The 23,262-nt window shown below is 42.7% G+C and overlaps 1 protein-coding gene across 1 annotated transcript in view; it reads left to right on the forward strand.

The window, feature by feature from the left end:
• TMEM184A (transmembrane protein 184A) overlaps window positions 1–23,262 on the forward strand; it is a 61,395-nt gene that overhangs the window by 32,390 nt on the left and 5,743 nt on the right. Inside the window, exons 3-9 of the mRNA XM_056806493.1 lie at window positions 1,739–2,002; window positions 8,714–8,879; window positions 13,652–13,742; window positions 15,963–16,038; window positions 16,143–16,234; window positions 18,047–18,216; window positions 22,175–22,372. Of these exons, the coding sequence (XP_056662471.1) occupies window positions 1,739–2,002; window positions 8,714–8,879; window positions 13,652–13,742; window positions 15,963–16,038; window positions 16,143–16,234; window positions 18,047–18,216; window positions 22,175–22,372 (1,057 nt within the window). The remainder of the gene's footprint in view (window positions 1–1,738; window positions 2,003–8,713; window positions 8,880–13,651; window positions 13,743–15,962; window positions 16,039–16,142; window positions 16,235–18,046; window positions 18,217–22,174; window positions 22,373–23,262) is intronic.

Genomic DNA, 23,262 nt, shown 5'->3' on the forward strand with positions numbered 1-23,262 from the left:
ATATATATATATATATATATATATATATATATATATATATATATATATACAATTATATATACATATATTATATATATATATTTTTTAATTGTTATTTGTATTGGATCACACAGAGCCAGCCCATCTAATCCCCTCATTTTATAGATGTCAGGAAACTGAGCCTAAGAGACTTGCCTATGGTCACACAAGTAGCAAGCACTATGACTATGATTTGGGATTTTGAGAGATTTGAACATGGGTCCCTTAAAAAAAAATTTTTTTAATCCTTACCCTTTATCTTTGAATCAATATTAAGTACTGGTTCTAAGGCAGAAGAACAATAAGGGCTAGCTAGGCAATTAGTGACTTACCCAGGATCACAAAGCTAGGAAGTGTCTGAGGTCCCATTTGAACCCAGTTCCTCCAGACTCCAGGCCTGGTGCTCTATCCTTTAAGCCACCCAGTTGCCTCTCATAGGTCCTTTAACTCTAGAGCCAATGCTCCTTCTATTGCTCTGTATTCAGCTTCCTTGTGATAATTGCTGGACAGAGGAGCAAGCAGAATGCTTTTAGGTAGATCGGAGGAAGGAGCTTCTTTTGGGGGGGGTGGGGGTGTAGGACTGGGAATAAAGGAAGGTTTCCTGGAATTCTGAGAGATTAGGTGAACCTGGACAACCAGCCTACTGAGAGTTTAAACTATACTTATAAATTAGCATCAATATAATAATAATAGCTAGAACTTATATAGCACTTTAAAATTTGCAAAGCAATTTATAAATATTATCTTATTTAATCCTTACAACATTTCTTTAATTTTAGAGATGAGAAATCTGAGATATTAAGCCACTAGACCCATAGCTAGCAAATATCTGAGGCAGGATTTGAACTCTGGACTCCTTGGCCCCAAGTCGAGCACTCTATCCATTGTACAACCCTCTTCTTAGCACGCTTCTACATCTTTATAGTTGTTCAGGACATTTGACTGGGGGCACCAAGACTTTGACTTGCCTGGAGTCATACAGTGTGTGTGGAGATCTTTCTGGAGATGAGCTTTCTCCCTTGGACCTCAAGCTCCTTCTTAGGATGAGCTTTTCAGATTTTTCTGTTTCCGGGATCTCAGTGTTCAGATCCAGAGTAACATTGGGGGGCTGGGGGATGGGGCCAGGGTTTTGTGCTGCCCACTAAAGAGGAGCAAGCTTACGGAGCCCTTAGCAAGGAGCCAACCGCCGGACCCTGGGGATGTTTGGGGCCCCACAGTCCCCTAGAAGAATGAAAATGTTAGTTTTCTGGCCCATCCTGTTTCCCAAATGAGGGTGGAGTGTCTAGAGGGGTCTGGGACTAGGTAGGATAAATAGGGCATGCAGAGCACCCTAAGCAGAATCCAAGAGGGTCCTAAGCAGAATTCAAGTTCAGGTTCTGAACTGGGGGCATCTAGGTGCTTCAGTGGAGATGAGACTTCCTAGTTTTATGACCCTAGACAAGTCACTTAACTCCCATTGAACTGAAATGATTAGAGATGGGGCTGCACAGGGTCTCAGCTGGTGATGAACCATTGAATTCACCCTGAAATGACTTTGGCTCCTTCCCTCTCTTCCCTTTCCCTTTGCATTCATCTCCCTTGGCCTTCACTTTCTCTTAATCTTCCCTGACCCTGGCCCAAGTTCACTTTCAGTTTTGATCTCTAATCTCCATTCAGTGCCCTTCCCTCTCTCCAGCTCCTCCCGGCCTCCTTAGTTCTGTTCTCTGCCTTTCCTCTGTAGATGGACAATGACACCGGGCTCCCTGTCCAAGAGAACTCCACCATCCCCAGGACCATGCTGACCTCCCAAATGGCCCAGGGCTTGCTTCCCACCAGCATCCTCCCGCTTGCTGGCACAGGCCTCCCCACCAGCGGGGATGGCCCTCCTTTCAGCAGAGCCTGGAACAGCTCCCAGGACAGCCAGCAGCTCTTCCTCACCACCCCCCTGGCCCGGGGCATCTCAGGATTCTTTGTGTGGTCAGCCCTGGTGCTCACCTGCCACCAGGTAAGCTTCCCCCTTCTCTCTCTCCAGGCTCCCTGGGCCTGGAAAGCACTGTGAGTCCTCCAGGTGCACGTCTCATCTCTTCCTGTAAACCACCCGCAGCAGAGCTCTGAGCAGATGCTCCCCACATCTGAGCCGTGGACAGGGAGGACAAGCCATGGATGGTGGGTGAATCAGCATCTGGCTGGGACTGTGACAGCACAGTTTAGGGCCAGAAGGGACTTTAGAGGTTATCGAGATGGACCCTTTCATTTGACAGATAAGGAAAAATGCCTAGAGAGAGGAAGGGACATACCCAGAGTGTCCTGGGCGCCTGGGTGTGCTGACTCAATGCCCAGCAAAGGCAAGGCACTGTGTGTGTGTGTGTGTGTGTGTGTGTGTGTGTGTGTGTGTGTGTGTGTGTGTGTGTGTGTGAGAGAGAGAGAGAGAGAGAGAGAGAGAGAGAGAGAGAGAGAGAGAGAGAGAGAGAGAGAGACAAAGTCCCGACTCCCTAGGAATATATATTGTAGTAGAGAAGCTGGAGGATTTATCAGTCAGTCAATCGATACACATTTAAGTGCCTATAATGTGCCATGCACCGAGCCAAGCTCTGGGGATAAAAAGAGGCAACCTTTGCCTTCAAAGACCTGGCAATGAGACCCCAAGCAAACGGATATATATGCTATGTATGGGAGAAGGAGGAAATAATTAAGAGAGGGAAAGCCCTGGAAGGGATTGGGGTTGGGAAAGGCTTCCTGTACCGGGTGGGATTTCAGGATTTTAGTGGCTGGAGGGGAGGAAGGAGAGCATCTTGGGAATGGGGGACCACCAGAGGAAGTGCCTGGAGTGTCTTGTCTGTGGAATAGCCAGGAGGCCAGTGGATACATATCAGGGATAAGATGGAAGGCTGGAAAGCTAGGAGGACTTAGGTTATGAAAGGCTTTGAATGCCAAACAGAGGATTCTGATTCTCTCCTAGAGGCCATAGGAAGCCTCTGGAATTTGAGAAGGAGGGGGAATTAGTGAGGAAATGTCATTTAATGGCTAATTGGAGGATGGATTAGGGAGGGAAGAGACTTGAGATGGCCAGATCCACCCTCAGGGCCTGAACCAGAGGGAAGGCAGTGTCATGGGAGAGAAGGAAGTGTATTTGAAAGATGCTGAGGGGGCTGCTAGGTAGCTCAGTGGATTGACAGCCAGCCAGCCTAGAGATGCGGGATCCTGGGTTCAAGTATGACATTAAATATTTCCTAGCCCTTTGACCCTAGAAAAGCCACTTCACACCCCTTGCCTAGCCCTGACCGCTCTTCTACCTTGGAAACAATACACAGTATCTAAGGTGGAAGGGAAGAGTTTAAGGAAAAAAAAAGAAGCATGTAAGGTAGGTAGTACAATTTTACAAACAAGGAAACCGAGGCACAGACCTCTAGTAACTTTCCTGAGGTCGCAAAGGAGGGGAGATTTCAAGGATGCATTTTTTCTAATTGAAAGATTAGAAGCACAGGCCGAGTGCTGAGTGAGGCTTTAAATGCAAGTGGTTGTTACCACCCTGTGTCGGCCAGCGTCTCTGTTCCCTGCTTCCCACCTGCTTGGGGGACTCTGAAACCCTGGAGCAAGGAGCATGAGGGAAAGGAGGCAAGCCCAGCACGGAGCACCTGCTGCTGGATCTGGGCCCTGTATTGTGCTGGGGGGTGGGGGGTGGGACGAGTGCCACGGGGAAGGGGAAGGCTCCAGCTGCCACCAGGGTGATAGCGCTTGGTGAGAAGGACTTTGCCCGAGTGCTGGGGAGGATGCCATCTGCCCCTCCTCCTTAGCTTCCCTCCCCTAGGCACAGATGGGTCATCAGGTCCGAGGGCAGAGAGGAGGAGGCCCTCTGGTGCCAGGCAAGCTGGCTGACAAGGAAGGAACCTTCAGCCCCTGCTGGGGACACCCACCTCTCTGTCCTTCCATGGGGCAAAGAGAAGAGTCTGAGCATGTGGCATACCGTCACCTGGAAGCTGAAAAGAATCTGCCCCCTGTATTTCTGCAGCTTCAGGAGCTCTGCAAAGCACTTTCAGAGCATCCCTATGAAGTAAACAGGGCACGAAGGAAGGCCCCTCCTTACCAGATGTAGCCCCTGAAGCCAAGATATGTTTTGGGAGCCCCTCCCCGAGTTCCCCTGGAAACAGAGCCCCAACTCTGTTTCTGATTCTTTCATTTCTTGGACGTATAGAATATTTCTGTCTTTTTTTGTTTTTTTAATCTTCCATCTTAGAATCAATGATGTGTATTGGCTCCAAGGCAGAAGAGTGGTAAGGGCTAGGCAATGGGGTTAAGTGACTTAAAAGTGATTTAATTACAATTTTTTTTTAAAGTGTTTCAGTTATATGTAGAATTTTTGACAATTTTTTTTCTGATATTTTAGAGTTCAGATTTTCTCCTTCTTTACCTTCCACCCCTCCCCAAGTAGCAAATAGTCGATATAGGTTATACAAGTACTGTTATGAAATACATATCTCCATATTATTCATGTTGTGATAGAAGTCACTGGTCGCATATGCCATAAAAATCTCATGAAGAAAATACAGGGGAAAATGAGTGATTTCATCTGCACCCAGACTCCAACAGTTCTTTCTTTAGCTGTGGAGACTATTTTCATCATAAAGAACATTTCAAAGCATGTTGACTTACATCCTCTCAGAAGAGAAGATCTAGAAGTATTATCATCCCCATTTTATAGATGAGTAAACTAAGGTTCAGGAGAAATTAAGTGATCTTCCAAGCATCGATAGTTAAGGCAGGAGGCACACTAAGAATTCAGGTATTATGTATAAACTAGTGGAATTGCTTGTCAGCCCCAGGGGCTGGGAAGAGGGGAGGGAGAGAACATGAAATGTGTAATCATGGAAAAATATTCTAAATAAATAAAATTAAATTTAAAAACATTTTAATGAAAGAGTTCAGATATTAAGGGACAGCTGGGTGGCCCAGTGGATTAAGAGACAGACCTAGAGATAGGAGGTCCTGCATTCAAATGTGACTCTGGGCAAATCACCTTACCCCCATTACCTAGCTCTTACCTCTCTTCTGCCTTGGAACCATCACAAAAGTATTGATTCTAAGACAGACAGGAAGAGATAAATACATATATATAATTTAAAATATTTCATTTATGTTTAATTTGTATAGATACAATTACATATTTATATGAGATATAAATATATAATTTATATTTTATTTCTAAATTTCTATTTAATTTAATTAAATATATATTTATATAATTCTATAAAATGTATACAAGTTATATATAAATACATAATATAATATATGTAAACTATTTTGCATGTTTCTCTTTGTAAGTTAAGTTCTTTCTCTGGGGGTGGATATTCTTCAAACATTATTTCTCTTGCTGTATATAATGCTCTTCTGGTTCTACTCATTTCACTTTTCATAATTTCAAGTAGGAGTTTCCATGTTTTTTACAAAATTAACCTGCTTATCATTTTTTAAAACCCATATCCTCTTGTCTTAGTAACAACTCGAAGATAGAAGGGCCAGGGCTAGGCAAATGGGATTAAATGATTTGCCCAGGGACACACAGCTAGGAAGTGTCTGAGGCTAAATTTGAACCCAGGACCTCCAGATTCCAGGGATGACCCTCTAATCCACTTTATCACCCACCTGGGCTCTGCTCATCATTTCTTGTGGCACAGTAGCATCCCATCACAGTCATGTGCCATAATGTATTCAGCCATTCCCCAGTCGATGGACATCCCCTCTGTTTCCAGTTCTTTGCCACCACAAAGAAAGCTGATATCAATATTTTGGAACTTATAAACTCTTTGTCTTTCTCTCTAATCACCTTGGGAAACAGACCTAACAATGTTGAGTCTGAGGTGATACACAATTTTATAACTCTGGGCATCATTCCAGATTGCTCTCCCAAATGGTAGATCCATTCACAATTCCACCAACAGTGTCCCCTGGACAGATATCGGAAATTATTTTTGCATTTAGTTGGGAAGAAAACAAAATATTAATTTTAAGAAGAGGGGAAAATTTGTAAATGTTAAGCAGCACAGGGCTATGTATAGATTTCTTGGTCCATGCTACTAGAGACTTCCTTCCAAAGAGCCATTAATGGCATCTTTTTCAGTCTGGCCTTTCAGCTAGTCCTCAACTGGGCTATCATCTAGTGAATTTTGTTCAGCATATTTCATTTTGGTATGACTGAAAGCTGATTAGGGACCTTGGCATCCAGCAGGGTGGGTAGAGAGTTGGCGGCAGTCAGTATTCTCTTGCTCTGGCTGTCCTTTCTCCTTTAAAAGTCGGTTCTCTGAGCTTTCATCCAATTCAGTTCTCAGACATTTATTAATAAGTCATTCAATCAGCAAATATTTATTAAGTGCCTACTGTATGCCAGGCACTCTGCCAGGTGCTAGGAATGCAAAGACCAAAAGGAAACACAGTACCTGCCCTTGAGGAATTTTATATTCGAACAGGAATACTACATGTACATTTCAGGTTGAAGTGGATGCAAAATACATTCCAGAGAGATATCAGGGAATTTTGGTGAGGAAGCCCTATCAACAGGGGATCAAGAAAGGCCATGCTTACAGGATTAGTGCAAAACACTGTGAGTCCCTGGGAATACGTAGATATTTTGTCTTTTACTCAGTCCTTTGTCCTTTACCTGGAAGGAGTGTGAATGCAAATGAGGTGGTGGGATGGGGGTTCAGGGTCAATATGGTGCATACACAGATATTTATAATACAAGGCAAGGTCTGGTTCAATTCATCAAGCATTTATCCAGCTTCTAATATGTGCCAAGAACTGTGCTACCACCAGGGATATAAAGATTTTTTAAAATGTACTTCCCCTCAGAAAGCTTTAAGAGATAAGGATATCTATAAGGATATATAAATAACTCTATGTAATAATAAATAATATTTGATATCATAGTGTTATATTCATATACATATGAAATAAACACAACATAGATATATAAATATCTCTACATGCAATTAATATTTCATACCATTATATTACTCTATTGATAGAAATATAAAATAAACATATAAATATGTAAATATCTCTATATAATGATAAATAATATTCTATCATATTACTGGATCAATATAACTAGAATATAAATATAATATATAAATATCTATATATCATGATAAATGTTGTTCTATATTGATATAAATATAAAATAAGCCTAAAACAAATATTATATCAGGATATTAATATATTCATATAAACATGTTATAAATAATAATAAAATATATCTAGATCAGGAGATAAATATAAAATACATTTCAAGTAAATATAAAGTAATTTGAAGGAGCCCTAACAATTAGAGGTAACAGGAAAAGCCTTGTGGAAGAGTTGACATTTGACCTGAACCTTGAATTATGAATCCACAGATGTAACTAGGTAGTGTAGTGGACAGAGTGCTGGGCTTGGAGGTGGGAAATCCTGAGTTTGAATCCAGACTAATGATTACTAGATGTGTGACTCTGGACAAATTACTTTTTATCTGTTTCCTCATTTGTAAAGTGGGGACAATAATAGTACCTGCCTCCTAGGATTGTAGTGAGGTTGGGATGAGAAAATACAGGCATCCCTTCCACATTGCTATGTCACAGCTGGCCTAAGAAATTAAATGGGAATTTGGGGGGAGTTTTTGTGGAAGTAGCATATGACACTCCTTAAAGGCCAGCAGATGACAGAGGAAAAAGTTTAAAAATTCAGGGGTCCATAAAATATATGTATAGTCTTGTATCATATCAACATACTTTTATCTTTTAATACCATAAGTAGACACAATTTATTTTTTTAATGTTAAAATAAACAAAAAAGTTAAAATTGGTGAGTACCAATGGGAAATTTCAAAGGTTTTCTTTTTTTTTTTGTCTCTTAATTATACATGCAGTATTTTTGGTATCATTCACCTCAAATTTGTTTCATTTTTTTAATAAAATTTTCATTTCTTGCATTTTTAAAATGTCTTTTCTCATACAGTATTTTTACTTAACTGAATCTCCATCTAGCCTAAGACTAAATACTTGACTCAAATTTGGCAATGAGGTGCTGTAAACACCCCATAAAAGAAAAAAGATAAAACTCAGACGTTTTCTCTGCTTTTCAAGGAGGGCCAAAACTTTTTATGTAGCCTTTCTGGATGGAGGGGGTGCTGCCCTAGCAGTTTGGAAGGGATGTTGTAATAGTCAAAGGACTTAGCACATAGTAGATACTATAGAAATGATTATTCCCCCCTCTCTAAGAAATAGAGGTGAGCATGGACGACCAGAGCTTTGGATCGGACCTCAGAGGTCATTTACTTCACCTCCATTTTACAGATGAGGAAACTGAGACCCAGAGAGGTTAAGTGATTTGCCCACTGACACACAGGTAGTAAATGTCTAAATGGTGTTTCAATCCAGGTCCTCCAACTCTAGAACCAAGGTTCTTCCCTTCTGACTAGGATTACTTTCAAAGGAGTCTAAACTCATTGGAGGAAGGAAATTATACTTTAAGCCATCGTGGAACAGGGGCGAGGCGCCTTTCCTGTGGCCCTGGGGCCGCAGAAAAGGTGTTTCAAACATTAAGCATGCAGTGGGTGCCCCATGAGGTTTTGGGGGCTGCCTTATGGGAAAGCTTGACAGAAACGGGAAGTCAAGGAGCCATCCGGAGCATGAAGGGTCTGGGGGGCCACCTAGCCCGACGTGCCTTCTTCTTCCCTTCCCATCAGATCTACTTGCACTTGAGGTTCTACACCGTGCCCAATGAGCAGCGCTACATCATCCGCCTTCTTTTCATCGTCCCCATTTACGCCTTTGACTCATGGCTCAGCCTCCTCCTCCTGGGAAGCCACCAGTACTACGTCTATTTCAACTCCGTGCGGGACTGCTACGAGGGTGAGCCTGGGATGGGGCGGGCAGAGGAGCCGGGGGTCCTGGGGGTTCCCCGGGGGGAACAGACGCTTCAAAACCATTAGGGGGAATCGGGAAGAGCCTCGCAGGGGAGCAGGTGACCACCATATAGGAGTTGGGTTTTTTGTTTGTTTACAAGAAGAAATGAATCGTGGTTTAACATTTTTTTTTTAAAGGAGGGACCACCTAGAACAAGGGTTTCTGGCTTGGGGAGTGCCTGCCCCCAAGGGAGTAGGAGAAGTTTGCCCAGGAGGGTTCCAGGGAAGTGCCTAGCTAATCCAAATCATCTCTCTGCAACATACCCCAAAGGGGAACACTCAGACTTTCCCCGAAAGAAGGAAACAAATATTTATTCGACCTATTATGTTGTTCTAGATGCCTTAGACATGCGTATCTCATTTGATTCTCAGAATGGCCCTTGGAGGCAGCTGATGTTATTGTGCCCATTTTACAGTTAGGGAAACGGAGGCAAACAGTGATTAAATGACTTCCCCAGAGTCATCCAGGTGTGACTATCCAAGGCCAGATTTCAATACAGGTCTTCCTGACTCTAGATCCCACATTCTCTGCTTCCCTGAGCTGCCTCTCATAAAGATGACTTCAAATGAAGAAGACCTCTGGTGAAGTGAAACCTTCATTCTGATTTTGGATGGGCTCTCATTGTATCTCTTCATCTTCTGTTCCTTCTAATTCCTCAGGTTTAAACATCCCCGATTCAGGTTTAAACATCCCCGATTTCGTTAATCAACATGATCTGGAGGGGAGAATGATCTCCAGCTCATCATTCATTCATTCTGTTAATGTTATTTATTTATTTTGAAACACTTTTTGTCTTAGAATCAATACAATATCAGTTCCAAGACAGAAGAGCAGTAAGGGCTAGACAATGGGGATTAAGTGACTCATTGGGGTCACCATGCTAGGAAGTGTCTGAGGTCATATTTGAACCCAGGACCTTCCATCTCTAGACCTGGCTCTAAACCCACTGAGCTACCTCACTGCTCTCTCTCTCTTTCTCTGTCTCTCTCTCTCTCTCTCTCCCCCCTCCTCTCTGTTTATCTGAGCCCTATTTCTCCCTCCCCAGCCCCCAATAGGATATCAGTCACACATGGTGCCATGAAAAACATTGATGGGTAGCTTATCAGCAGCCCTTGGGCAAAGGGCCAAGAAGAAGTGACTATGGGACTTGGGACATGGTTTTATAAGTGCAAAGTGCAGTTATCACCTCCCTCCATCCTGATGCTGGGCATCTTGTGTTACACCCTATGCCAGCATGTTGTCACACTCTCAGGTCCTGTACCAGGGTGCCCACTGTACCACAGATTGTGGTCAAACCCCTAAACCCTTTTTTCTATACCCTCTGGTTATTCTCCTCTCTTGTCCTCACAAAGCTGTTATCCCCATTACACATCATCTTATTAGATTCAGTGTGATGATGGGGGCAGCTGGGTGACTCAGTGAATGGAGAGCCAGGCCCAGAGACAGTCCTAGGTCCAAGCTTCCAATGTGGCTTCAGACCCTTCCTAGCTGTGTGACCCTGGACAAGTCACTTAACCCCTACTGCCTAGCCCTTACCATTCTTCTGCCTTGGAGCCAATACACAATAGTGATTTTTAAGACAGAAGGTGAGAATCTTTTAACAAAAAATAGCAAAGGAGCCCCTAGATAGTGCCAGGCCTAGAGATGGGAGGTCCTGGGTTCAAATCTAGCCTCAGACACTTCCTAGCTGTGTGACCCTGGGCAAGTCACTTGACCCCCATGGCCTAGCCCTTATGGCTTTTCTGCCTTGGAACCAGTACAAAGTATTGATTCTAACATGGAAGGTAAGGACTGAAAAAAAATTAGATTCAGCATGATGTTCTAGCATTTGGATCCTAGATGCCACCTACAAGGCTTTTGCTCTCTCTCCTCTTTTTAGGTCACCTGCACACACAAACTGTTGCCCAAATCCAAGACAAAACTCCACTGCAGTCTCCTTTCCAAGCTGATATCCAACCACCAAAAAAAGAGGATATTTTCTGAACCCTTTCTTTTATAAAGGAAGGACTCGGAGGTCTGCAGAGGGGAGGGTATCTGGCCCCTGCCACACAGCTGAACTCGAACTCAGCTCCTCCAACCCAAAGCCACATTTTCCCATGAGTACCTATTGGTTCTCTGCTCACCCTGGGAGAGATGGATCGGGGCCAGTATCCTCACTCCCTGACTTTGCTTTTAGGGCCAGCAGGTCTCTGGAACTTTGGCTTTGTGTTTAAGTCTATCAGGAGATATTCGTACATACATATATGTATGAAAATAAATGTGTGTGCATATATATGTATACATGCATGTATACACATTAGATATAGACACACATTCATTTACGCATATGTCTATATATATCATAATTTTTCTGAAGAGGTTGGGATCTTTACCACAAGCAGCTAGGTGGTTCAGTGAATAGAGTGCTGTTCCAAGAGTCAGGAAGGCTTGAGTTCAAATCCAGCTTCAGATATCTATCTACTAGCTGTGTGACTATGAGCAAGTCGCTTAATACTCTGCCTCAGTCTCCTCATCTGTAAAATGGGAAGACTAATAGGCTCTGTCTCCCAGATTTATCATAAGGATCGAAGGAGATACTCTGTGCAAAGAACTTGACTTCGGCGTAGGCATCTAAGAAATGTTTGGTGGTTTTCCCCCTTTTCTTTGTTAAAGAACAGAGGCCACTCATAAAGGAGAAGGAAAAGTGCCTTCTAGGGGCCCCCACACACTCACATACATACACACAGATCTTCTTGTCTCCAGCACTGCTAGGTGGCACAGTGGATAAAGTGCTGGAGTCAGGATGGCTCACCTTTCTGAGTTTAAATCTGAACTCAGACATGTACCAGCCCTGTGACGCTGGGCAAGTACTTAACCATTGTGTGCCTCAGTTTCCTCATCTGTAAAATGAGCTGGAGAAGGACATGGTAAATCTGGCCTCAGACACTTCCTAGCTATGTGACCCTGGGCAAGTCACTTCACCCAGTTTGCCTCCATTTTCTCGTCTATAAAATGAGCTGGAGAAGGATGTGGCAAACCGCTCACTCAAGGGTCTTTCGCAAGAAAACTCCAAATGGGGTCACCAAGAGGCTAGATTCTGTCCACTGTGCCATCTCGTGTGGAGATTGAATTTGGGCTGAAAAAGGTGGTTAGGCCTGGAAAACTGCCTCTGACACCCACTAGGCAAGTTGCCCATTCTTTGTGGGTATCGGTTTCCCCATGTAGGTAATATCATTTCCTATCCTGTTAAAGGCCATGTCATGCCATCTATCCTAGTACACACCCCCCCTCATAGAGCATGTATATATCAGATCGTATATTACATGATGAATTACAGACCCTAAGCGCCATGGTGTAACATGACATCACACATAACATGGAAGAGAGGAGCTGAGGTGGTCGAAGGATGCCTGTAGAGCATAGAGGGAGCACGATGGTGCATTGAATTCTGCCTTAGAGGCAGCCAGGAAGACCCACAGGCTGGTGCTGACCACAAACAGAGCCTCCCTCAAGGCTTTCTGGCAAATCTTTCACAGGGAACTTGCCTGTAGGGGGCACCTCTGACGATGTAAGCCTAGGCCCACCCCCACTCTGCCAACTTAAAAGCGCTGTCCATGTCATCTGTGGGGTACTTGTGTGTGGAAGAAAGGGAAGGCAATGGGCATTTAAGAGACATAGCTCACTTTTAAAAAGTGGGGGCAGCTGGATGGCTCAGTGGATAGAGAGTCAGGCCTAGAGATGGGAGGTCCTGGGTCCAATCTGGCCTCAGACACTTCCCAGCTGTGTGACCCTGGGCAAGTCACTTCACCCCATTGCCCAGCCCTCACTGCTCTTCTGCCTTGGAATTGATACTAAAAAAGATGAGGGAGAGAGACAGAGCTAGAGAAAGAAAGGGAAGAAAGGAAGGAAGGAGAGCAAAGAAAAAGGGACAGTAAGGAAAGCATGAGAAACCTGAGAGGGAAAAGATGCTGCTTTGTGCAGTCTGTCCTTGTGCATGGAACTCATTGGTGCACCTTCTTGTTGTTCAGTCCCGTAGACAATACTGCCCATAGGGTTCTCTTTACAAAGATACGGAAGTAATTTGCCTTTTCTTTCCCCCTGGGGGATTAAAGCAAATAGAGGTTAAGGGACTTAGCCAAGGACACCCAGCCAATAAGTGTCTGAGGCTAGATTTGAACTCAAGTCTTCTTGACTCCAGGTCCAACACTCTATCCACTGAGCTACTAGCTGCCTTTTGGTAAAGTAATGTTATATTTTATTTTTATTTATTTTTTAATCCTTACCTTCCATCTTAGAATTGATACTATTGGTTTTAAGACAGAAGAGCAGTTACCACCAGCCAATGGGGGTTAAGTGCCTTGCCTAGGGTCACACAGCTAGGAAATATCTGAGGTTAGACTTGAATTCAGGATACCTCCCCCCCAATCCTGATGCTCTATCCACTGAGCCAGCTAACTGCCCCTACTTTTATATATTAAATAGTCAACAGAAGTCTGATCAGTTGAAGAAAACCCACTCTATAAAGGGGCACAAACAAAAAGGAACAAAGGGAGAAGCTCAGGATGACATCTAAAATGGATAACCCTCATTCCACAAGGCAGAAAGTTGAGAAGATTTGAAGAATCTCTTGTTTGGGGGTATGCCACCTACTTTTGGGGGCTTGGCCTCCCCAGGAATGACTGTTTCTCCTCCCAGCTGCTTATCTGTTTTTCTTTCTTTCCATCTGTCTGTCCTGTCAGCATTTGTCATTTACAGTTTCCTGAGCCTCTGCTTTGAGTACCTTGGGGGTGAGAGCGCCATCATGGCTGAGATCCGTGGAAAGCCCATCAAGTAAGTCATTCATCCATCCACAGCAGCATGATTAAGCACCCTCTCTGTGCCAGGCCCTGGGTGGATAGAGATTTTCTCGGGCAGCTTTAGCTTTGACCCACTTGTCCTGGGTCCTGGGAAAAGCAAACAGAGGGCGAGCTGAGGCCAAGTCTTAATAAAACCCAGCCAAAAAATATTAGACTTGTATTTGGTTTAAATATCACCTTCAGGGCTGAATCTCTCACTTCTTCTAGCCACGGAGCCATCTCTGGCAGGAAAGAAGGAAAAAATGGGAAGGAAGAAACTTTCAGCAAAACCAACCAGCATGCCAGTTGCGCTGCTAGTATGTGTGTTATTACACATCTGTGACCGCCCACTGGTGCAAGGAAGAGTGCTAGAAGAAGAGGGCTCTCCTTCCTTCTCCCCCTTACTTTTGGGGTCTCATTTTTTATCTTTTTTTGGTTACATTCTGAGTTCCAAGCTATTTCCTTCCTCTCCTTCCAACTCTGTGCTGGAGAAAGCCAGCCTTTCTCCCACATGTGCTCTACAATACATACTTTCATGGATCAGTTTCCTCTAGAGGCAGATAGCATCTTCCTTCTGACATCCTTTAGAGTTGATCTGAATATTCAAATATTCACAATAGCCTAATCATTCAGAGTTACTCTTCAAACCATATTGCTTTTGTTGTATACAGCATTGTCTGTTCCCGCCTCATCTTCTCATGGAGGTCTTGCCATGTTTTGTTGTTGGTTTTTCCCCATTACATGTAATAGCACATTTCCAAGAAAGTTTTCCTAAGTTATATGATCAAACTTATCTCCCTCCCTCCTTCCCTTTGCCTCCCCTTCCTGGTGCTGGCAGGAGATTCGATCTGGGTTATGCATGTATTATCATACAAAACATATTTCCATATTATAGTAGATACTTTCAAGGAGTTAGAAATACCTCCGTGACTTTCTAAGAAGTAAAATGGATAGTTATTTTTATGATGTATTTTCCCCTCAACCTCTTTTTATTTTTAATTATTAATTTACTTTTACCAATTACACATAATAAATTTCTACCCAAGTTTTCCCAAGTTATATGATCAAATTTCTCTTCCTCCCTCCCTCCCTCTCTTCTTTTGCCCTTCCCAGTGCTAGCCGGCAATATGATCTGGGTTATACATATATTGTCATATCCCACAACATCGTTAGCCATTCCTGATTGATGGGCATCCTCTCTCTTTCCAGTTCTTTGCCACCACAAAGGGAGCTGCTACAAATAGTGAAGAACATAAAGGTCCTCCTTTACTTTTCCCTTGATTACCTTGGGAAACAGATCTAATAGTAGTATTGCTGGGTCAAAGTGAATACGAATTTTCTTTTCTTTACTTTTTATTATAAAGATTTTTTAAAAACCAATTACATGTAATAAATTTCCACACGAGTTTCCCAAAGTTATATGATCCAAATTGTCTCCCTTCCCCTCTCCCCTCCAAGAGCTGCCAAGTAATTCCATCTGGCTTATACATGTATTATCACACAAAACATATTGCCTCATTATTCATTTTTGCAAGGGAACAATCACACAAAACCAAAGCCCCAAAACTAAACCTCCCAAAATTATATGGTTTGATTTTCATTCTGACTCTTTAACAGTTCTTTCTCTGGAGGTGGATATCATTCTTTTATTCAGAAATTTATACATCTTTGAGTGTAATTCCAAATTGCTCTCAAAAATGATTAAATTAGGTTTATTTGTTTAAAACTCTTCCCTTCTATCTTCAAATCAGTACTATGTGTTGGTTTTAAGGCAGAAGAGTAGTAAAAGCTAAGCTAATGGGAGTTTAGTGACTCACCCAAGGTCCCACAGCCAGGAATTGTCTGAGGCCAAATTTAAAACCAGGACTTCCTATCTCAAGGCCTGGCTCTCTATCCACTGAGTCACCTAATTACCCCCTAGTTCTATTTTTCTTAAGATTTCAAAGAATGTAAAAGCTGGAAGAGACCTTTAATTTCATTCATTCTAATTCATTTAACAGAAAAAACTTGAGTGTCAAAGCTGAGATTAGAACCCAGTTCTTCTGATTTCCCATTCATTCTCTCACCATTCTATCACAGAGTTCCCTTTGAGTGTGAATCCAACCTTTTGGGCTATTTTCCATGCATGCATGTTTTTTCTTCCTTGTTTGGCCCTCCAGTGGCTAAGCAGCCTCATGGTCGGCTCCAGTGTCTTTTATTTCACTCTGGCTTCTAGGTCTAGCTGCTTCTATGGCACCTGCTGTTTGCAGGGGATGTCCTACTCCATTGGCTTCCTCCGGTTCTGTAAACAGGTGAGTCCTGGGGCCAGTCAGGCTTGGTGGGAGGGTATGGGCCGGCCCTTGGAGAAGGATGGAATTGCCTTTGGCTGAAGATCCCTCTCTCTCCCTTTCCACAGGCCACACTCCAGTTTTGTATTGTGAAGCCCATCATGGCCCTCATCACCATCATCTTGCAGGGGTTTGGCAAATTCAACGATGGAGATTTTAAGTAAGAACAAGGAGAAAAGAGACAAAGAGAGTGGGAGAGGGCCCGGGGGATGGCACTCTGAGTAGGGGGCTCTGGGTGAGAGGTCAGTGTCCAGGGAAGGGGTGACAGGAGAGGGATTGAGGTTGGGAGCAGGAACGGAGGAAGCCATCGCTTTAGAAATGAGAACTCTTGGGGACTACCTCTCTGAGCAGTTACATCATGGACAGTGTTCAGGCCCTCATCATTTCTTTCAATTCACTGTTGTTTAGTCCCCTCAGTCACGTCTGACTCTTTGGGATCCTGTTGGGGTTTTCTTGGCAATAATCCTGGACTAGTTTTCCAGTTCATTTTACCAATGAGGAAACTGAGGCCAACAGGGAGAAGTGATTTGCTCAGGGTTACACAGTTAGTAAATGTCTGAGGTCTTTTTAAATATAAACTTATATAGATAATATTTATTTAAATATTTAATATTTTATTTATAAACATTTTAATATATAACCTATAAGTACAACATATTTATAATATACTTAATAGAATAATATAAATTATTATATAAAATAAATAAAATAATATATTTAGATAAATAAATATTTGATATATTTATCTTAACATTTATTTCTATAATTTCTAACATTATTATTTGTTTTATATTTGTTTTAATATTTTTCTATTATTTGTATTATGTATTATGTACACATATGTATTGTGTACAAATATATATGTATTATATGCATATATGTATCATGTACAAATATGTTTGTATTAGTATTTAATAATTTCTATTTACTTTAACATTTTAATATAATTATCATATTTAAACTCAGATCTTCTTGACTCTAGGCCCTGTGCTCCAATCCAATGGGCCATCTAGCTGCCCATTCAGTTCATAAGATTATTGATTTAGAATTGGAAGAGACTTCAGAAGCTACCTAATCTTATCCCTTCTGGGTCACGGTGTGCTTATGTGATTTATCCAAGGCCACACAGGTAGTGTCAGAGGCAGGACTGGATGGATATCCTCTAACTCCAGACTTGGAACTCTTTCAACCATTCCCTACTTCCTCAGTTCATCCAATTCAGCCAGCAATGTGTGTCCAGCTGGGCTAGGTGTTGGGATACAAAACCAAAAATATAATAGGCCGTGCTATTAGAGAAGCACATGGTCTAGCAAGAAAAAACAACATGCACAGATACTGTTATCTGTGAAGTAGGTTAAGAGGCAGCTAGTTGGCACAGGGGATAGAGGGCCAGGCCTAGAGTCAAGAAGAGGAGTCTTCCGGAGTTCAAACCCAGCCTGGGTGACTGTGGACAAGTCTTTTAACCCTGTTTGCCTCAGTGTCCCCATCTGTCAAATAAGCTGGAGAAGGAACAGGCAAACCAGTCCAGTATCTTTGCCAAGAAAACCCCAAATGGGGTTACAGAGATTCAGACAGGCCTAAACAACAACAATGAAATAGATAGGACTTAACTGGTCACCAGAAGCTTAGGAGGAGTTCCTGGAGAAGGGGACACAAGCTGCACCTTAAAGGAGACAAGAGACTAAGGGGCAAAGTGAGGATCAGGATGCATTCTGGGATGAAGATGGATGACGGATGGCCCTGTAGGAAGGACCACTGCACGTGTGAAAGGGAGGAGTGTGCAATAAAGCAGAAGGCGGGATGGAGCTGGAAGGGGAAGGCTTAGAATGCCACAGTAACTATGAAGCAGGTGCACAGTGAGGTGGCTCCATGGATTGAGAGCCAGACCTCAGGACAGGAGTTCAGGAAAGTGGGGATTGCTGTGGATTTTGTGGCAGGAAGAGTGATCTGGGAATGTCCTCTCTCCTGGCAGTCCCCGCACTGGCTACCTCTATGTCACCATTGTCTACAACTTCTCGGTGAGCCTGGCCCTGTATGCCCTCTTCCTCTTCTACTTTGCCACCAGTGACCTTCTCCAACCCTTCGAGCCCGTCCTCAAGTTCCTCACCATCAAGGCCGTCATTTTTCTCTCCTTCTGGCAAGGTAGGTAAGGTGAGGTGGCTAACCTTCCTCTTCTGCATAGGAAGAAGGGACGTGACTCTGGAGGGAGAGTCACCAGGAAAATGCCCTCGAAAGTTATATATGCCCAGCACTTGGACAGGTAGTGGGGGGGGGGGGTGAGGGGGGTAGGGGAGGAATTGGAAAAGGTTTCCTTTTGGCAGGCAGTGGACTTTCTAGAAAAAGAATTGATGGAGTCTGAATGCAGATTGAGAAATATTTTTTCACTTTATTTTTCTTTTTTTGGGGAGGAATGGTAACATGGCTAATATAGAATTATGCTTAAAAAAAAACAACAACCTCACTTTCTGTCTTAGAATCAATACTAAGTATCTGTTCCAAGGCAGAAAAGCAAAAGGGTTAGGCAATGGGGATTAAGTGACTTGCCCAGAGTTCCCATAGTTAGGAAGTATCTGAAGCCAGATATGAACCTAGGACCTCCCATTTCTGGGCCTGGCTCTCAATCCACTGAGCTACCCAGCTTCCCCCTCTTTATACCTTCTGAGGGCTGACAAACTCCAGATCAGGGCCTTGGAATAAATGTTAGATTATGGAAAGGAAGATCAACTCCATGCATTCTTTCAACACATATTTACTGATTGCCTAATGGAGCTACGTTCATTGAGGAAAGATCCCAAATAAGGGGCAGCTGGTAATACAAGGGATAGAGAGCCAGGCCTGGATTCAGGAGGGCTTAAGTTCAAACCTGGCCTCAGACACTTCCTAACTGTGTGACCCTGGGCAAGTCACTTCATCCCGTCTGCATTGCTTAAGCCTGTCTTAGGACAGAAAGTGATGGTTTAAAGAAAGAACAAGAAATCCCAAACTGTTGCTGCCCTAAAGGAGTTTGTAGTCTAGTAGAGAAGACTGGGGGAGGGGAGTAGATTATGAAGTAGAATGTGGTATGAGTGAAGAAGTGATATAAGTATATGAGTGTTATAAGAAGGGGAGGTCATTTCTGGCCATAATAATTAAAGGAGGCATTGAATTGTCTTTTTTAACTTCCCGAGATTTTTTTTAACCCTTTGCCTTTGATCTTAGAATGCTTATTAAGTATTGGGTCCGAGTCAGAAGAGGGGTAACAGGTAGGCAGTGTAGTCACACAGGTAGGAAATATCTCATGTCAGATTTGAACCATCAAATGGGCCACCTAGCTGCCCCTGAACTAAGTCTTATAAATTAAACAGGAGTTTCTTTTTTAAAAGATTTAAATTTTATTTTTATTGTCATGCAAAACACACTTCCATGTTGCTCATTGTTGTAAGAGCAACGTTAGACATCACCAAAACCCCGAAATAAAACCCTAAATACACTGATGTGGAAACGACACCAGTAGTTCTTTCTCTGGAGGTGGAGAGCATCCCCAGGTAGACAGGATTTTTATGCCATACCAGGAAGTTGGTAAAGGCGACCAAAGATGAATGTATAGACACTGGGGTGGGGTGGGGGGAGGGTCAATGCATGCTTGTGTGTGTGTGTGTGTGTGTGCACACTCGAGCGCGCCCTTGGGTATGAATGTGACTTGATCCAATGAATTTGGAAAGCAATGTGGAATCATCCTAAGAAGTTTATTAAAATGTCACATACCCATGAGTTCAGACATCCTCTTGCTAAGGTGTACACTAAGGAGACCAAAGACAAAACAGAGGGGCCCATATAGGTACCAAAATAGACGTAGCAGTGCTTTTTGGTGGTGGGAAAGAGCTGTAAACAAAGCAGATGGTCATCGAGTAGGGGAATGACTAAACAAGCTGTGGTACCTGAATGTAATGGAAACGTTCTATGCTGTAAGAAATGATGAATGTGATGACTACAGAGAAGAATGGAAAGATTTATATGAACTGATACAGAGAAGTAAACAGAGCCAGGAAAATTACATACACAAGAACTAGAAATATTACTAGAAATTAAAAAAAAAAAGGAAATTGAATACTGTGTAATTGGAATGACTAAGAAGCTTGGTCTTAAAGTTAAGAAAACATGTCTCCATCCCTTCTTTTCAGAGATGGGGACTGTAGCTGTAGAATAATCTGCATAGCATCAAACTTGGATATTTATTGACTGGTTGTGCTGAACAACTTTTTTCTTTCTCTTCTTTTTAATTTTTGTTTTAAGATATGATTTGCCATAAAGATGAGAGGAAGGGAGAGGATATATTCATAAGTGATGGTAATTAGGAGATATCAACAAACATGTTTAATTAAAAAATAAAAGAAAGGGGCAGCTGGGTAGCTCAGTGAATTGAGACGGGAGGTCCTAGGTTCAAACCTGGCCTCAGACACTTCTCAGCTGTGTGACCCTGGGCAAGTCACTTGACCCCCATGGCCTAGCCCTTACTGCTTTTCTGCCTTTGGCTCTAAGATGGAAGGTATGGGCTTAAAAAACAAACAAACAAACAAATAAAAGAAAGATGGGAAGGAGTTCAACTTGTAGAGAGAGGTGAAGAAAATAGAGAACAGTATGATACCTGGAAGGGCAGATCCATAACTAGGGTAGGGAGAACAGAACTTTGGTCAGAGTATTGAAAAAATTTTTTAAACATTATTTTATTTGGTCATTTTCATACATTATTCATTGGAAACAGAGATCATTTTCTTTTCTTCCCCCTCCTCCCACCACCCCTCCTCTAGCTGACTGGGGTATCCACTGGGTATCACATGTGTCCTTGCTCTGAACCCAATTCCTTGTTGTTGGTATTTGCATTAGGGTGCTCATTTATTGTCTCTCCTGAATCTTATTTCCTCAATCCCTGTAGTCAAGCAATTGCCTTTCCTTGGTGTTTTTACTCCCACAGTTTGTCCTCTGCTTGAGGATAGTGTTTTTTTCTCATAGATCCCTGCAGATTGTTCAGGGACATTGCATTGACACTAATGGAGAAGTCCATTACCTTCGATTGTACCACAATGTATCAGTCTCTGTGTACAGTGTTTTCCTGGTTCTGCTCCTTTCACTCTGCATCACTTCCTGGAGGTTGTTCTAGTCTCCATGGAATCCCTCCACTTTATTATTCATTTTAGCACAATAGTATTCCATCACCAACAGATACCACAATTTGTTTAGCCATTCTCCAATTGAAGGGCATCCCCTCATTTTCCAATTTTTTGCCACCACAGAGAGCACAGCTATGAATATTCTTGTACAAGTCTTTTTCCTTATTATCTCTTTGGGGTACAAACCCAGCAGTGCTATGGCTGGGTCAAAGGGTAGATATTCTTTTATCACCCTTTGGGCATAGTTCCAAATTGCCCTCCAGAATGGCTGGATCAATTCACAACTCCACCAGCAATGAATTAGTGTCCCCACTTTGCCACATCCCCTCCAGCATTCATTACTTTCCTTTGCTGTCATGTTAGCCAATCTGCTAGGTGTGAGGTGATACCTCAGAGTTGTTTTGATTTACATCTCTCTGATTATAAGAGATGTAGAACACTTTTTCATGTGCTTATTAATAGTTTTGATTTCTTTGGCTGAAAACTGCCTATTCATGTCCCTTGCCCATTTTTCAATTGGAGAATGGCTTGATTTATTGAAATTTTGAGGATGTCAATAGTATTGACTCAGGAAACAGTTCTTTTAGCAACAACTACATCCTGACCCAGTCTTCCCCCTCCATCCCCAACAGTATCCCAACTGCCTGTAGGTTAAAAACACTCCATATCCTGGTGTCCCTGATGAACTTTCTTCTATATCCTAGAACTCTATCACACCACACACTCACCAATCACCCTCCCTTGTCCCAGGTGTAAAAATTCCTAGTTTTAAATTTGTACCAGAAAGGCCATTCCAAATGAAATGAAGAGATTTCAGTTTCAATTATGGAAATAACTCCTAAATTCATGTTTTATCATGATGGTGCCTGGGATAGTTGTGTCTCCCCATCAGTCACGTTATCTCTCCTCTCCTGTCTCCGGCTCTAACGTGACTCTCAATGTTGCTCCCATAGGGATGCTGTTGGCCATCCTGGAAAAGTGTGGGGTGATCCCAGAAGTGCAGATCATTGATGGGAATGAGGTGGGGGCTGGGACAGTGGCTGCTGGCTACCAGAACTTTATCATCTGCATCGAGATGCTCTTTGCATCCATTGCTTTACGCTATGCCTTCACATGCCAAGTGTACTCGGAGAAGAAGGACAACTCACCAGGTACCTTGTTCAGACTTCAGCCTCAAAAAAAAAATGTCCCAAAGGCAAGTGGGTAGTGTTGGGACCTCCCAGTTTGTACATGGCATGACTGACATGCATGTACTATCAAGCTCTAGAACCAGGATGCAAAGACAAAATTGTTGCTCTCTGGGCTTTTGGCCTCCTTATCTGGAAAATCTTGGACCCATTTTATCTGGGGCTGGATGGAGTTGAGATTGGACAGCAGTGAATCTCACAGCTGGTCCAGGAAGCAGAAAATGGGAATTAGAGCCGGAACTTCATTTGTAGCAAATGATCATTGGATTTCATCCTAGAAATTATTTTAGAGGTCATTTAATCCCAAACTCCTCATTTTACAGTTATGGAATCTATAGCCCCAAAGGTTAAATTTACAGAGGTGACAGAAACAGGATTCAAACCTAGTTCCTCTTACTCTTTGAGGTACTATGCCACAGTGGGTAAGGATTGGCATTTAAGCCAGGGAAACCTGAGTTCAAGTGCCACTTCTGATGCTGTATACTGGCTGTATAAGCCTGGAAAATAACCTAACTTTTCAGTGCTCTACCCAAATTCTCTAAGATTGGAAGTTGTAGAGAAGGTGCCCAACCTGCAGGGGTAGAGGGAGTTTCCTCATCCAAGAATTCACTTTGTTGATGAAATCAGAGGTCTGTTTCCTATCCCTATTTCTTGATTCCAAATCCAATTGTTTGTTTTTTCTACCACACCAAATCCTGACAGAGAGATGCAGCGAAGGAACCTAGCTCAAAGGCTAATGACCCTGATGGCTGGAATGAAAGGGAAGATGGGAGGTCCCAATTGGAATTGCCTTAGACAAGGATCTTGATTAATAATTATTATTTTTTTAATAACCCTTACTTTCTTCTGGTTTA

This window comes from Monodelphis domestica, chromosome 7, assembly GCF_027887165.1.
Source record: "Monodelphis domestica isolate mMonDom1 chromosome 7, mMonDom1.pri, whole genome shotgun sequence".
In the NCBI taxonomy this organism is placed as follows: Eukaryota; Metazoa; Chordata; class Mammalia; order Didelphimorphia; family Didelphidae; genus Monodelphis; species Monodelphis domestica.